General features: G+C 39.0%; 1 protein-coding gene across 2 annotated transcripts in view; it reads left to right on the forward strand.

Annotated features, from left to right (window-relative positions):
• Positions 1 to 14330, forward strand: part of adam8a (ADAM metallopeptidase domain 8a) — a 44984-nt gene that overhangs the window by 3334 nt on the left and 27320 nt on the right. For both annotated transcript variants that reach the window (XM_043678880.1, XM_043678882.1), the window contains exons 3-11: positions 4906 to 4982; positions 7775 to 7853; positions 7943 to 8019; positions 9490 to 9673; positions 9814 to 9879; positions 10682 to 10750; positions 11382 to 11551; positions 12741 to 12822; positions 13890 to 14044. In XM_043678880.1, coding sequence (XP_043534815.1) covers positions 4906 to 4982; positions 7775 to 7853; positions 7943 to 8019; positions 9490 to 9673; positions 9814 to 9879; positions 10682 to 10750; positions 11382 to 11551; positions 12741 to 12822; positions 13890 to 14044 — 959 coding nt within the window. The remainder of the gene's footprint in view (positions 1 to 4905; positions 4983 to 7774; positions 7854 to 7942; positions 8020 to 9489; positions 9674 to 9813; positions 9880 to 10681; positions 10751 to 11381; positions 11552 to 12740; positions 12823 to 13889; positions 14045 to 14330) is intronic.

Below are 14330 nucleotides of genomic sequence, written 5' to 3' on the forward strand. Positions count from 1 at the left end.
TGTAGGGCTTTTGCCCGAAACGTCGATTTTGCCTGTCCTCGGATGCTGCCTGAATTGCTGTGCTCTTCCAGCACCACTGATCCAGAATCTGGTTTCCAGCATCTGCAGTCATTGTTTTTACCTCGTTGATTTTAACCCTACTGCGAATCCTCTTGCAAGGATGCCTGCCTTGAAGAAGTTATCCTCTTGCAAGGATGCCTGCCTTGAAGAAGTTATCCTCTTGCAAGGATGCCTGCCTTGAAGAAGTTATCCTCTTGCAAGGATGCCTGCCTTGAAGAAGTTATCCTCTTGCAAGGATGCCTGCCTTGAAGAAGTTATCCTCTTGCAAGGATGCCTGCCTTGAAGAAGTTATCCTCTTGCAAGGATGCCTGCCTTGAAGAAGTTATCCTCTTGCAAGGATGCCTGCCTTGAAGAAGTTATCCTCTTGCAAGGATGCCTGCCTTGAAGAAGTTATCCTCTTGCAAGGATGCCTGCCTTGAAGAAGTTATCCTCTTGCAAGGATGCCTGCCTTGAAGAAGTTATCCTCTTGCAAGGATGCCTGCCTTGAAGAAGTTATCCTCTTGCAAGGATGCCTGCCTTGAAGAAGTTTTCCTCCTCTCTCTACTCTATGCCACTCTCTCCCACCCCCACCCTCCTCTAGCCTATCTCTCCACGCTTCAGGCTCTTTGCCTTTATTCCTGATGAAGGGCTTTTGCCCGAAACGTCGATTTTGCCTGTCCTCGGATGCTGCCTGAATTGCTGTGCTCTTCCAGCACCACTGATCCAGAATCTGGTTTCCAGCATCTGCAGTCATTGTTTTTACCTCGTTGATGACAACTTTCTGGGCCATTCAGTTTTGTACCATTCAATTCTGAGGGCCATCTAAAAGCAGTTATATTAGTGTGTTTAAACAGAAGGTTTCCTACATGGAACTCAACAAAGAATTCCAAGTGGTAAGCAGCTGACCTTTGATTCCCTGATGGTAGAATGAGAACTAGATTTTGTAGTCACGTGTACTCAAGTACAGGAGTACAGTGAAAAGTGTACAAAGTTGCCATCTTAAAATACAAAACCAGAATTTTGTAAAGAAATAGGATGAATCAAACAAAAAGAAAAATGTCCAGTTCTGAAAATCCTTATCCAAAACAGAAGGAGAAAGTCCAGGTTTTAAAATCTGATCTCCCTGGGCCTAGCCTGGAGTTCTGGTCTGTCTCCTCGAGCATGCTCCACCAAATGCCAGGAGGAGCTAACTCATTTGTTACCACTGCTGCACATGCTCAGGAGGCTGGGCCCACCTTGTCAAAGTCGCCAAAATAGACTTTTTTTAAAGAGGGGGAAAAAAAAAGAAAAAGAGCAAAGGTAAAAGAAAGCAGATAGAAGCGGGCGGGCGCCGGGCCAAGACCCAAATACACCACTGCTGCTCCAATGAAAGATAACGGTAGGGAAATTAGAATGTTGAGGTTTAGGTGGCAATCTTTCAAATAGTTTTTGATATTGAAGTTTTGCCAGATGCTTGGAAAGTGACCGGTAGCATGGTCCTATAAACAAAGGGGTCCAATGTGTAACTGTGCACTAGTTAGACTAACATCCACAGTGCATCAGCTTCTGGAAGCAAGGCCAAGTGTATAGCTACCTGGAAAACCTAGTTAACTTAGGACAGATTTATAAAATTGGAGAAAGTGAGGACTGCAGAGGTGGAGAGTCGCATTGAAAAGTGTGGTGCTGGAAAAGCATGGCAGGTCAGGCAGCATCCGAGGAGCAGGAGGGTCAATGTTTCGGGCATAATCAATTCATCAGGATGGACTTATGCCCAAAACGTCGACCCTCTGGCTCCTCAGATGCTGCCTGACCTGTACCTTACCAGCACCACACTTCTTGACACAGATTGATAAAAGGCATGGTGGTATTGTGGTAATGTCACTGGACTGGTAATCCAGAAACTCAGGCTAATGTTTTAGGAATGTGTGTTTGATTCTTCCCATCATGAGGGAGAGTGAAATTTTAATTCTAACAAAATGCTGACCTGAAAGTAACTGTGTACCAACTGTTGATGGTTCACGAAGGTTCACTAAGGTCCCTTTAGGGAAGGAAATCTACTGTTCTTCCATGGTCTGGCCTACATCGACTCCAAACCCACAGCGATGTGGTTGACTTTAACTGTCCTTTGGGCAATTAGGGATGGGCAATCTGGCCTAGCCATTGACACCTACATGCCATTAACAAATATAAAATAAAAAATTGACACATTTTATAAAAAAAACGTAATTCAATACAGTACTGTTTGAGGCTTGTTAATTAAACAAAAGCAGGGTTATTAAAAACACATTGGATCATTTATTACTGTGTTAATAAAAGAGATACCTGAAATAATGATCTGGAGACTTATGTTTGAATCTCCCATGGTAACTTGGGGATTAAATTCAGTTAATTCTTTTTGCTAAAAATCTGGAATAGAATGCCATTGTGACCATATAAAATGTTTCAGATTTACTAATAGTGAAGGAAACCTCCGATCTCTATCCAGTCTGTCCTATGTGTGATTCCAGACCCTCAGCACAGTGGTTGACTTGTTACCACCCACTGCAACCACCTCAGAAGCCATATTGTTGTATTAAACCACAACGAGAAAGTCACTGCAGAAGTACCTTCATCACAAGGATTGCTCATCACTTTTTCCCATGGGCTATCGGGAGGGGGTTAAAAACATTGTAGCTTTGCCAGCAATGTCCACAACTTGATTGGCTTTAAAAATAAATAGAATGCTGCGAGACGGGACAAAACAACAGAATAGTGACTAATGGAAGTACTTTGTCTGAATGGCTGTAAGTAATGGTGCCTTACATCGGTGAATGCTGGAACCTTCAGTGTCAATATATAAAACCTATCTGGATATGGGTATCAAGAAGACAAGAAACTGCAAATGGCACTAAAACCAGTAGTGTGCATTTCCTGTAAAGGGGGCTGTGAATCCTCAGAATGCAGACAAATTAAGAGACTAAGCCGATAAGTGTGAGATAAAATCTAAATCTGAGAAAAATGGATTAGATTCTCATTACCTCCCTGCCCCAGTGTGTTTGATGAAGGATTGTAGTTGCTAAGATGGTGCCATTTGAGGACTGTGCCTCCACCCTCATCTTGCCATCTCCACTATGATTTAGCCCATTATGGGAAAGACTGTGGAAAGCCCACTTAAGGATCTGAATATAAATCCTGAGCACATGGGAGACTGGCCATGTAAGGAACATGAAAATTAAACCAGTGGAGGAGGGGGAAGCTTGCAGAGCTGGAAACCTTTGGGATGAGGTAGATATATGTTTCTTGTTTAAAAGTACTTGATGCTTAATTGAATGACACAGCATTAGAAAGCAGCTGGGTGGAGGGACCCCACTGGGATTCACTCCTTCTTTCCTTCATCACACACCCATGGTCTTTGATCCAGAAACAAGCTTTCTTAGTCTCTTACTGATTAGTGCCTCCTGTTGGTACTGCCATTTCATTGAGCTGCCAGTCTGCCCTAAGGGGCCCTGACTCCAGGGAAAGATCCCACTACTGTCCTCTGAAGTCCTTGGTATTATGTAATGAGGAAGGACAGACTCACCCAAAGAGAAGCAACACCAAGCTCTCCCCAGACCAAGCTGGAGTTCCAAGCTTCCATCACCTTCTCAAGAATCCAGCCGAGTGTGTTATCTTTTCAATAGAAATAGAAAGCTGTAGAGAGAGGTGGAGCGGTTTAAGGGCTATATGCACACTTTTTAAAAGCAGGAAGACAATTCAGTTGTTTTTTTTTCTAGAACAAGCAAATCAAATGTTCAGTTTTATAAATTAAGAAAGGGAGGCAGGGAAGCAGAAACAAATACGGATGGGCAGTTGGCTTCAGGCTCCTCATAATTGGAGAAAAATGGGATTGGTTTTGTTGGAATACTGAAGGTTAGGAAGAACTTGATGAAGTAACCAGGAATTGCTTGTTTCCAAGATTAGCGAGTTGGTAGATAACAGTCATGGGGTAGATATTCCTCTTCAACCTTTAAGTGATAACTTGCTTTTTTTATTAGCACCTGTAAGACAATTTGTACACAGCAAGACCACATAGGCATCAATGTGCTGAATGAATCTATTCTGGTGTTGGTTGAGTAATAAATATTGGCCAAGACACTGGGAGAAATAGAAAAAGCAAGTGATGAAATTGCACAGGAGCTCAAGGACCATCTGGAGTAATTCAGAGATTGAGCCTGCAATCCACAGAAAGCAAATAATTGCATATTGTATAGCACCTTTCATAATCCAAAGACATTCAAAAATGCTGTACAGCTAATTAAGTTCTATTGAAGTGTCAACACTTGCATTATGGGCAGAACAATATATGTACTCAAGGCTGAGTTACCCAGGTCTTTTTGATCTAAAAGGGTATTGGGGATTACGGAGAGGCAGACGTTTAAAGTAGAGTTAAAGGCGCCATCAGATCAGTCATAATCTTACTGGATGGTGGAGCAGGCTGAAGTGGCGGAATGGCCTACTCCTGCTGTTTGTTATGGTCTTATGAAACATGACAGCCAATCTGCACAGAGAAAAATCTGATACATGACCAGCAGGATTAGGCCATTCCTCCTACTACAGTAGAATTTGTGGTACATAGTGTACCACAAATGGTTTAGTGTACCATTTGTGGTACACTAAACAAAGGGACCAAAGAACTATGGATGCTGGAAATCAGAAACAAATAGAATTAATGTTTCAAGACCAGTGAGTGAAGAATAGTTAACTTTGCTTTCTCTCCACAGATGCTGCCAGGGGTTGAACAGATGTAGCATATCATGAAGTTACTGCTCCAGAGATTGTGATTGTAACCCGATTGTGCAACATTGCACAGCAAGAAATTATCTTGATTTTCAGAATGATGATGTTTCATTTCTTCCTCCATTTATTCAGATTATCCATCCTGAAAAAGTGACTTATTCTGTAAATCTGGAAGGAAAAGAAGTCTATGTTCATCTTGAGAAGAATGGGTAGGATTGACATCTCCTTTTAACAATGTCCCATTATGTGCTGCTTTCTTTTAATCTATTTTCAGAGAGTAGGACTATTTTGAGATACTTGCATTGCTGTGTAAAAGTCTGTGCCATTGCATTGTAAGCCTTGGATACTTGTTTGTATTTGAGTGGGGCTGGTGCGAGGTCACACTGGTTAATTCATCATTGTGACTTTTTAGGCAAAATTGAAATGAGTGCACAGTGGTGTACGTCCACACGCTGGTTATACTCAACTGCTTTATTTTGAGCAATCTAGATACAGGTTGATTCTAGCGTTGCAAACAGTTGATATTTTGTTTTCACTGAAAGCAAAATGCTAGAAATCACAGCGGGTCAGGGAGCATTCGTGGGGAGAGAGCAACCTAACGTTTCGAGTCTAGATGGCTCTTAATAATTTTTTTATTTGTATTTTCTGTTAACTCTTGTCAACCAGCACAAATGAATTGCACAGCCATTTAGTCACTAAAATGACATGGCTCTGAACAAGTTTGGAATGAAAATCAATTTAAAAATAAACTATCCCATTCTCATTCTAATAGTTTGAAGTAAGTTCTGCTGTTGGAAACAAATACTGGTCAGGTGTAAACCACTGTTCTAACTCAAGGATATGTTGCATGAATGGAATAAACTTTATCTGGGTTATGTACAAATTAAAATAAAGTCCATTCTAAAGCATCAGGTGAACAGGTCCCTGTACAACAAGCTTATCAATGCACCTTGGGGGAAAAAACGTGCAAAAGGAAAGGACAATGCTGATCATTCTAACTTGTGTGCCATGTTAGTAATTTTGTGACCTTCTCCAATATGAACATTTCTTGAAGTTTGTCAAAATATACACACTTTATAAGTGAGTGAAGGATGCAACATCTTGGCTAACACTTTGTCTGCATTGTCTTTCAGAGATAGCAGTATTGAAAAGGAAGGCAGTTTAAAATAAAACAGGAAATATGGTCACAAACTTAATCTGGATGACAGAATGAAGTAGAGGTCTGAGACTAGTGTACTGAAGCATTGACACAGTCACTTTAAACATGTAGACGGAGGAACTTAAGATAACTATAATAACTGTTTATATATCGTGGGAAAGAGTAAAATTCAGAGGAGCTGAAAATTATGCAGAACCGTGACAGTAGAAGTTTGGGAAAATAGTACTGAGACAGAAGTGTAAAGAGACCTAACCGGTATCAACAAACAGTGTGGAGTGATTTGAATGGGCCGTTAAGCATAGTGGATGGGGTGACATTGGAGGCTCACTGGGAGCATGGGAAGAAAAGATGCCTGCCAGCACACCCTGCCCCTCTACACACCTTCTGTTCTGAGACTCAGCCGTGGAGGGTCTGGAACTTTCTCCTGAATGCTGGGAAGACGAAACCTTTGGTTAGCATAAGTAGTACGGAAATTCCATACCATTGCTTCACACTTCCCCTCCCATTATAGTCTCTAATTTAACCAGACTGTGTTCATAACCTCAGTGTCATATGTAATTCTGAGTTGAGGTTCCAATCCTGTAGCTGTCCATTACTAAGACCACCAAATTCCACCTTGGCCATATTTCTCACCTCTATCCATCCCATCAACCCATTTGCAAAAATTTGTTAATTTCACAACCATTCAGAGTAGCTCCTAATCCTCAACTCATGTAAAATTGTCCATCTCAACACCACCTCAGTTATTACCCTCGTCCTAATTCCTGATTAGCATTAACTTCTGATCCATCAACTTCCAAATTTATAATACATTCAATGGCACTATTATTTGCTGATCCCATTTCCACATCCAGTGTCACTGTCTGAACATCACAGTCTCTCTGAGTCTGGTCTCTCTCAAATCTCACACTCCTTCACCTCACCCCTGGTGAAGTGGTGCCAGGATGTGATCCATGATCTGGGCCATGCCTTCAGCTGCTGAGGCTCCACATTCTGGAAATTCCCACATCTCTCCACCTCTCTTTCATCCTTTTTAAGACATCATCAAAAACCCACTTCTTCACCCAAGCTTTTGTTCACATCTCTTCTAGCTCAGTTCATTTTTTATGCCTCTGTGAAGCCAGTTTGATCATTTTATTCCTTATGTTAAAGGTATTCTGTAGATCCAAAGGAAATACATATCTAGTTGTCAATAAATATGTAAATGGAAGAGTGTTGGCTAAACGTAGTAAACATTCTTAAAAGTCATATCTCAAAGTGTAAATATGATCTGTTCTGTGGACAGTTACTGATGTCAGTGATTGCTTAAGGCTACACTGCAAAGTCTATGGCCCTCCTAATGAATTAGTAACCATTGCTTCTGCTAAACTGTTGGTGCTGAGTTACTATTTATTATAGTTCTTTGACCAGATCAGAGGCCAGCAGCTTTTATATTTAGAGGACAGTCCTAAGCACATTTCTATTCATATTCTGATGAACAATGAATGAAACCTTCAAAATTAGAATCAAAGACCTTTCATGATTTTGGTATTGTCTACTTGTCTGTTAGGTTGATGGGCTTTCTTCATTTTAATATAACTAAATGAAGGGGCCAGCACTCATTTTGCAGGATACCACTAAGCTTGAAGCTGTTATGGGAGTCATAGGAGTAGGTGAAGAGCTGATGATTAGGCAAAGCCAAGCAGGAAGGAAGTGGAATTTTACAGAATGACGACTACTCTAAATCAATCTAATGAGGCTGATTTCAAAATCGTGAGGATGCTTGAATGCAGAGAGCTCCCGCAACACTCACTCTTATTGAAATTCCTTAAACTCCAACTTATTTATTTTGTGCTTTAACAGGGGTCTTCTGGTCGATTATTATTCTGAAACACATTACTTGGAAAATGGAACTGAAGTGGTAGCCACGCCACAATCTCTGGTATTCCTCTGTCATTTATTTAATTGCAGTGAACATTTGACATTAAAGTATGTAATATTTTATAATGCTGTTAATATTTTAATTTGCAGGATCATTGTAATTATCATGGTGTTATTGAAGGCATCAATGATTCCTCTGTCAGTATCAGCACCTGTACTGGACTCAGGTATAGAGTAATGCTCTTACTACATAAAACTGCCTTTTTCATTGGTAGTTATCCTACTGCTTTTTCCTCTAAGAACCCAAATTACACCAGAATATTTGTTCAGCACATCAATGGCTTTCCTTATTGCTTTAAAAAATGTAAATGGAAAGCTGAGGTTTGGGCCCACTTGAGTTTGTGAGTTAAATGATGTTCTCCCTTTCCAGACAAAAAAGTCCAAACATTCAGAAGCTCCACCTTGTAAGCAGACCAAGTCCAATGAGGTGCACCTCCAACAGTTGAAGCTAAATTTAATTAATAACTTTGTCTCCCAATGATATGGTCACAATTAAATTATAATCAGTGTAGCTCTACTGACGCTTGCACATGGATAGGGAAGCCTTGAGTTAAAGAGTAAAGTGACTTGCCTTTTTTAAAACTTTGGAAAATACTGTAGTTTTGACAGCCTCTGAGTTACAGTAGTGACATAACTGGTGACTAGAAGGGAGTAATGGATCAGTCTGTACAAGGTACAGTACATTGGCACAAGGAAATGACTGCCAATTTATGGAGCTTTGCCAACATGGTTTCACAGTGAACAATAGAAATTGTCTTAAAAGAAGCATTCACAAAGCTGCAGATTGAACAATAAAACTGCTCAAGAAAGACTGAAATAATAATTCATTCGTACCCACCAAAAATAAGAATTATAATTCATTTGGATTTAAGCTATGCTGAGGAGGATTTGCAAATGATCTTACATTAGCTAGCACAAGAGTTATTACTGTTCATTATAATTAGATGAGGGGAACCAGAAAATGGTTTTAAATAATTAATGTCTGTACAAAATGTTTTTGATTTTTAAGTACAATACACCAAAAATAATTTTCATCAGAAAACTGTTCTCAAAACTAATGCAAATTTTAACATTTCAAGCTCAAACAGCAACAAAAGTCTTATTGAAGAAGCATTTATTGTGTCTCTGTTATGAAGAGAAATGGTATATTTCAAAGAATCGTGTTAAAGGAGGACATTCAACTCATCATTACAGGTCATCGTAAATAGTTGCATTAAGAATAATTCTCCTCGTCTCCCTTTGATTCTTTTGCCAGTCACCTTGAATCCTCTGGTTAACAACTGAGACCCAACTGAACTATGCAGTCATCTAATAATAAATTTCATGGTAATTGTAGGGCATGGTCAAACCGAGCTAGAACTATTTTTGTGGGGCAATTTAAAGTTGTTTTCCTTGCTCCTTGCAGGGTGCAGTTTCAGAATTGACATTCCCAATATACCTTTTAGGTTGGCAAAACGAAGTACCTCAAATCCAGGAAAAAATTCTAATTACAAAAATGAGAGTGTTTTGAATAAAATGTGTTCCTTCTGGACCTTCTCTCCTCTATCTAACTTTTGTAACATTTGAATATTCTTTAATAAACTGAAGTAAGCATTCATGGAGTTGGGATCAATATGCTTATTAATGTTGCTTTCCAGGGGTGCGCTCATGGCTGGGAGTAATGTCTACCTCATTGAACCTTTGGAAAGAACTCCAACTGGGCAACATGCTTTGTACAGACAAGAGCATCTGAGAGTGAAACGGGGATCATGCAGTACACGCAACTTGACACTTTATGACCATGGACCTAAAATGGCAGCACTTTACCAACCTCTTGGCAGGGTATATCATTCCTGTGAACTATATGCATGTTTGTGATACTTTTATGATGAGCAAAACATTTGGATATATGAGAAAATGTTGATTTTCTTTTCATGTTATAAACTGCATTCAGATTGCCTAATTTTCCCCTTTTTGTTTAGAGATCTGCAAAGGCTTCACAAAGCACCCGATATGTGGAACTTTACTTAGTTGTTGACAATGCTGAGGTAAATCTTAATCAAGATACTTTTTCACAAGTTGCCTTGAGTTTTATTAACTCGCAAAATCTTTCAGCATCGATTTCAAAGGATAGCTATGTTTCCAAATGATTGTTCTGACATTAGATTTTGAAGTTTTACACATTGTATTATATTTCTCCTGGACCCATGTGATTCACATTCTTCAAAACTCCCCAGGAGCTTGAAAGTTAGTGTAGTTATAAAATCTTTCAAGCTTTTTTGAAAACTATTAATAATCATGTGATTTTACAAATCTCTGAAAAATGTCATTTGAGTCATAGGGTTGATTGTTTCCTACAGTCCTGTAGTTGTGTGAAAAATCCTTGTCACTAAATTATTGAGATATTTTCTGATCAACTTATTCAGCAATGTTGTTACACACCCCTGGAGCAGGTAAGACTTGAATCCAGGCCTTCTGCCTCAGAGGCAAGGGCATTACTACTGCAGCACAACAGCCCTACTCGATTGTTGAAGAGTATAATTGTAATAAATTAAACCTGTTCCTTTAAGGTGGGTTCACTTTGTCCTGTTTCCCCATCAGTGTGGACCTTGGTGCTGGCAGATATCAACCAAGTTTGAAGCCACAGACACATCCATCATGTCAGTAAATATTTGAATTAAGTAGTGAGAGGAAACAATAATCAAGTTGAGACTGTACAGTGCTTGCGAAATAAATGTAGTGATTTTTGTATCAAGGGAACGTGACGAGATTTTTTTTTTTCTTTTAAGTAGGTTTCTGGAAAACATTTTGGTTGATGGTCTGTTGAGGTCACTTTTTATTTTATTTCAGTATAAAAAATTCAGAGACCTCCTCACAATTCGACAGCGTATGATGGAAGTAGTGAATCATGTAGACAAGGTAATAATCACGTTATTTTACGGGGTGTGGCAAGTTACATTCGCTTCAATTTTTCCTGCTATTGCACAGATCTCTCAGGTCCTTGTCCTACTTCAGCCTCTAGAACAAGAGGTCAATACATCCACGTGCTGATTGGCATACATGGTTCTCTAAGCGACTGCACAGCTTGAAGAAAATGTTGGTGGAAAGATAAATAAAAGATGCACTTGATCTGTCTATCTGTCTCTGTCTATGTGTTTCTCTGACTGTGTCTTTTAAAAAATAAGGAAATCATTATTATAAGTGGGACTCTTCACTGGAACTAACAAAACCATTTTAAATGTGACAAGAATATAGATTAATATCAAAAGGTCAAATATGCTAACAAATTTCACAAAGACAAACTATTCTTATAAATAGCAAAAGAAAAGCTAGACAAAGGTAATGTGGAGCATTTGATTTGACAAGGATTGAAAATGACCAATGAAATTATTTTTTTTTAGCTGCAAGAGTTTATATGAATTAGATATCCTTTTCAACCCAGTAAAATGATTGCCACTCCAAATAATCTTAGAATATTTTTAACAAATATTTAATTCTTTATATTGCAGTTTGTTGTTCTGCTTTTTTCTTCACTTTTTTTTCCCATTAGTTGTACAGATCATTGAATATTCGTGTAGCACTGGTCGGAATGGAAGTGTGGACCTATTCAGACAAAATTGCTGTCAGCTCAAATCCTGATATCACTCTTGACAACTTTCTCAAATGGCGTAGGAAGGAGCTCCTGTTAAAGAAGAGGCATGATAATGCACAGTTTGTCACGTATGTAGTTTTAAAAATAAACCCCAAAATCCAAAAGCCATGGTTGTTAGTGTACTATGAACAGTGTACTATCTGCTTTGGTCTAAAGATTAGATTAGTTTTTACAGAAGGGGCTATACTGAGATCCTTTCAGAAATTTATTGCATTTTTGATTATTTCCATGTGATTTAATAAGAGCCCACATTATAACTCTTTAAGCAATAGATGCTTTTTCATGTCATACCTAAATAATATTTTACGGGACTTGGGAAGTGTCTTCTGTCCAACTTTTGTTGATTGCTTCATCAATGAATCCAACCCTCCTCCTGCCCCTGTCATGATGCCAGGAGCCCGTTCACTGATGAAAATTTCAAATAAAATGGGAAACCTCATGACTCTTCAAAGCCTACCACAGTCTAGAAGTTGACGTTAATGGAATAGGAAACACTTATTTGGATAGATGCAACTTCTCAACCATCAAGAATTTTGATGCATTCCAGGATAAGGCTGTTCTTTTCATTGGCAACCCTGTCATCGGGTTCATTTTTATACACTCCTTCCATTACGTTTGATCTATGGGATTCAAGGAAATAACTTAAATTAATTTCAACAGCACCTCCTTCACTGTTGAGAAGGAAAAGAACATCAATGTCATGGGAATATTATCACTTCCATCTCCTCACCAAGACACACAGCACCCTGATTTGGACATACTTCTCCAACCCTTTTTCATTGCCAACTCATATTCTATAATTCCCTTACTAATATCATTGTAGGAACAGCATTACCACAAGCATTGCAACAGGAGAGAGGACAACAAGGGATGGGTAATGAGTACTGTTTTATCCACCTCCCAAAGACGGATCATAAAACAGTTATGGCCCTATATTGATCTAGCATGAACAATCTCTGGTTTCTGATTGTGTATGTAGTGAGGGGCTCTGCAGCTTTAGTTATGTCGGTGCTGATTTAGCAGTTAGTCATGCAGCACGGAAATAGGCCCTTTGGCCCAACCTCACCATGCTGACGAGATTTCCTAAACTAAAATATGCCTGCTTTTGGCCCCTATCCCTTCAAATCTTTTCTCTCCATGTTTCCAGGAATGTGTCTGAAGTTTCTTTTGTATGATCAAAATGACTGTCATTATCATAATGCCATTAATATTTGCAAGGGAAATTTCAAAGCTACCATTAAATATCTATCCTTGCAGTGGAAAAGGTTTTGAAGGAACAACTGTTGGATTGGCAACAAAATCTGCTATGTGCACCTCTCTGTCTGGTGGAGTAAATGAGGTAAGTTACCTTCATGGCACTTTCTACAATTACAAAAAATGAAAGCTCCCCCATTTTCAAAACTCGTAATTTAAAAGCATAATTTATAGAATTACAAAATATTTGAATTTAATAAAAATCCTTCTAAAAATGAAAGCCTACAGCTTTCATTTTTAGTGGTAGTGTTATTGATGCAAGCAACCAACAGGAAGAACATTCAAATTTCTTAAAATTGCAGATGCCAGTTTTTCACTTCCATGCTGTGGATCTCCTTATTTTCATTATTTTACATTTAATTGTCCAACTGAAGAAATTAAACTCCAAGTGAATTTATATGACTGCCTGAGCAATAGAATTATGATTAAGGGTTAGTTAGCTCAGTTGGCTCGATTGTTGGTTTGTGATCTAGAGTAACACCAACAATGTGAGTTCAATTCCCACACTGGCTGAGGTCACCACGAAGGATTCTTCTCTCCACCTCCCTCCTAGTCTAAGGCGTGTGGTGACCCTTAGATTAACCCACCACTATCTCTCACTCTTGCTCATGAGTGTGCAGCCTTGTGATGCAGTAGAACTAGGGCAACTTGTTTTTAAACCTTTTGTGTTTATCTTTACAGTGATAAAACATCACAAGTTAGCTGATGGAATTACAGTATCAGGTTTGTGGGGGTCATAAATATATGATAGTCACAAATAAATTTGAAGAGCTTTTTGCAGTGAATGGTTGGAATGTAAAATTTGCTACTACTTGGAGTGGCTACAGTGATTATCAAAGAAACATTTAAGAGCAAGTTTGGTAAGAAGGAGAGCAGAATAGAAGCCTCTGTTGATAATGGTAGAAGCAAGTTTGTACACAATGCAAATATAAATAAACCTGTTGGGCCCAATTGCCTGTCTCTGTCCTATTCTTTCTTTTGGAGTTAAACAGTTTCAACTATGCCATCATTTTCAGTCATTGCTTTGTGTCCATGTATTTTCATAACAGAAGTCATTCAATGCCATAATGCTTCTAAGCTTAATCAAGAATTGTGGCTTGGACTTGTAGTTGTGATGGTAAGAGTTGTAACAATTCTGTTCATTATATGCAGGACCACAGTTCAAACCCATTAGGCTTGGCGTCCACAATTGCACATGAGATGGGTCACAATTTCGGCATGTCTCACGATGAAGACCACACATCATATTGTCGTTGCTCTGGCTCAAGGGAAAGCAATGGTGGCTGTATCATGGCAGAGAAAACCGGGTATGACCAGAACTGTATGCAACAAGCCCAAACAAGAACATTTGCTCCTGGCGTAATGTTATTTGATTAAATATTTAAAAGAAACTAAGTTTGATTTCAAGTTTTTAATTTTTCTGTGTGGTGAAAATGTTGGTAGAGTTTTGTGCTCTTCAATAGGATAATCCTTAAGTCCGTAAGCTGTAAGATCTGAAGTTGGCCATTTGGCCCTTCAAATCTGCTCCACCATTCAATGCTCTATCCATGTTAATATTACTGCCTCCAACACCATCTACACTTATTAATGTGT

The sequence above is a fragment of the Chiloscyllium plagiosum genome, chromosome 38 (assembly GCF_004010195.1).
Source record: "Chiloscyllium plagiosum isolate BGI_BamShark_2017 chromosome 38, ASM401019v2, whole genome shotgun sequence".
Taxonomy (NCBI): Eukaryota; Metazoa; Chordata; class Chondrichthyes; order Orectolobiformes; family Hemiscylliidae; genus Chiloscyllium; species Chiloscyllium plagiosum.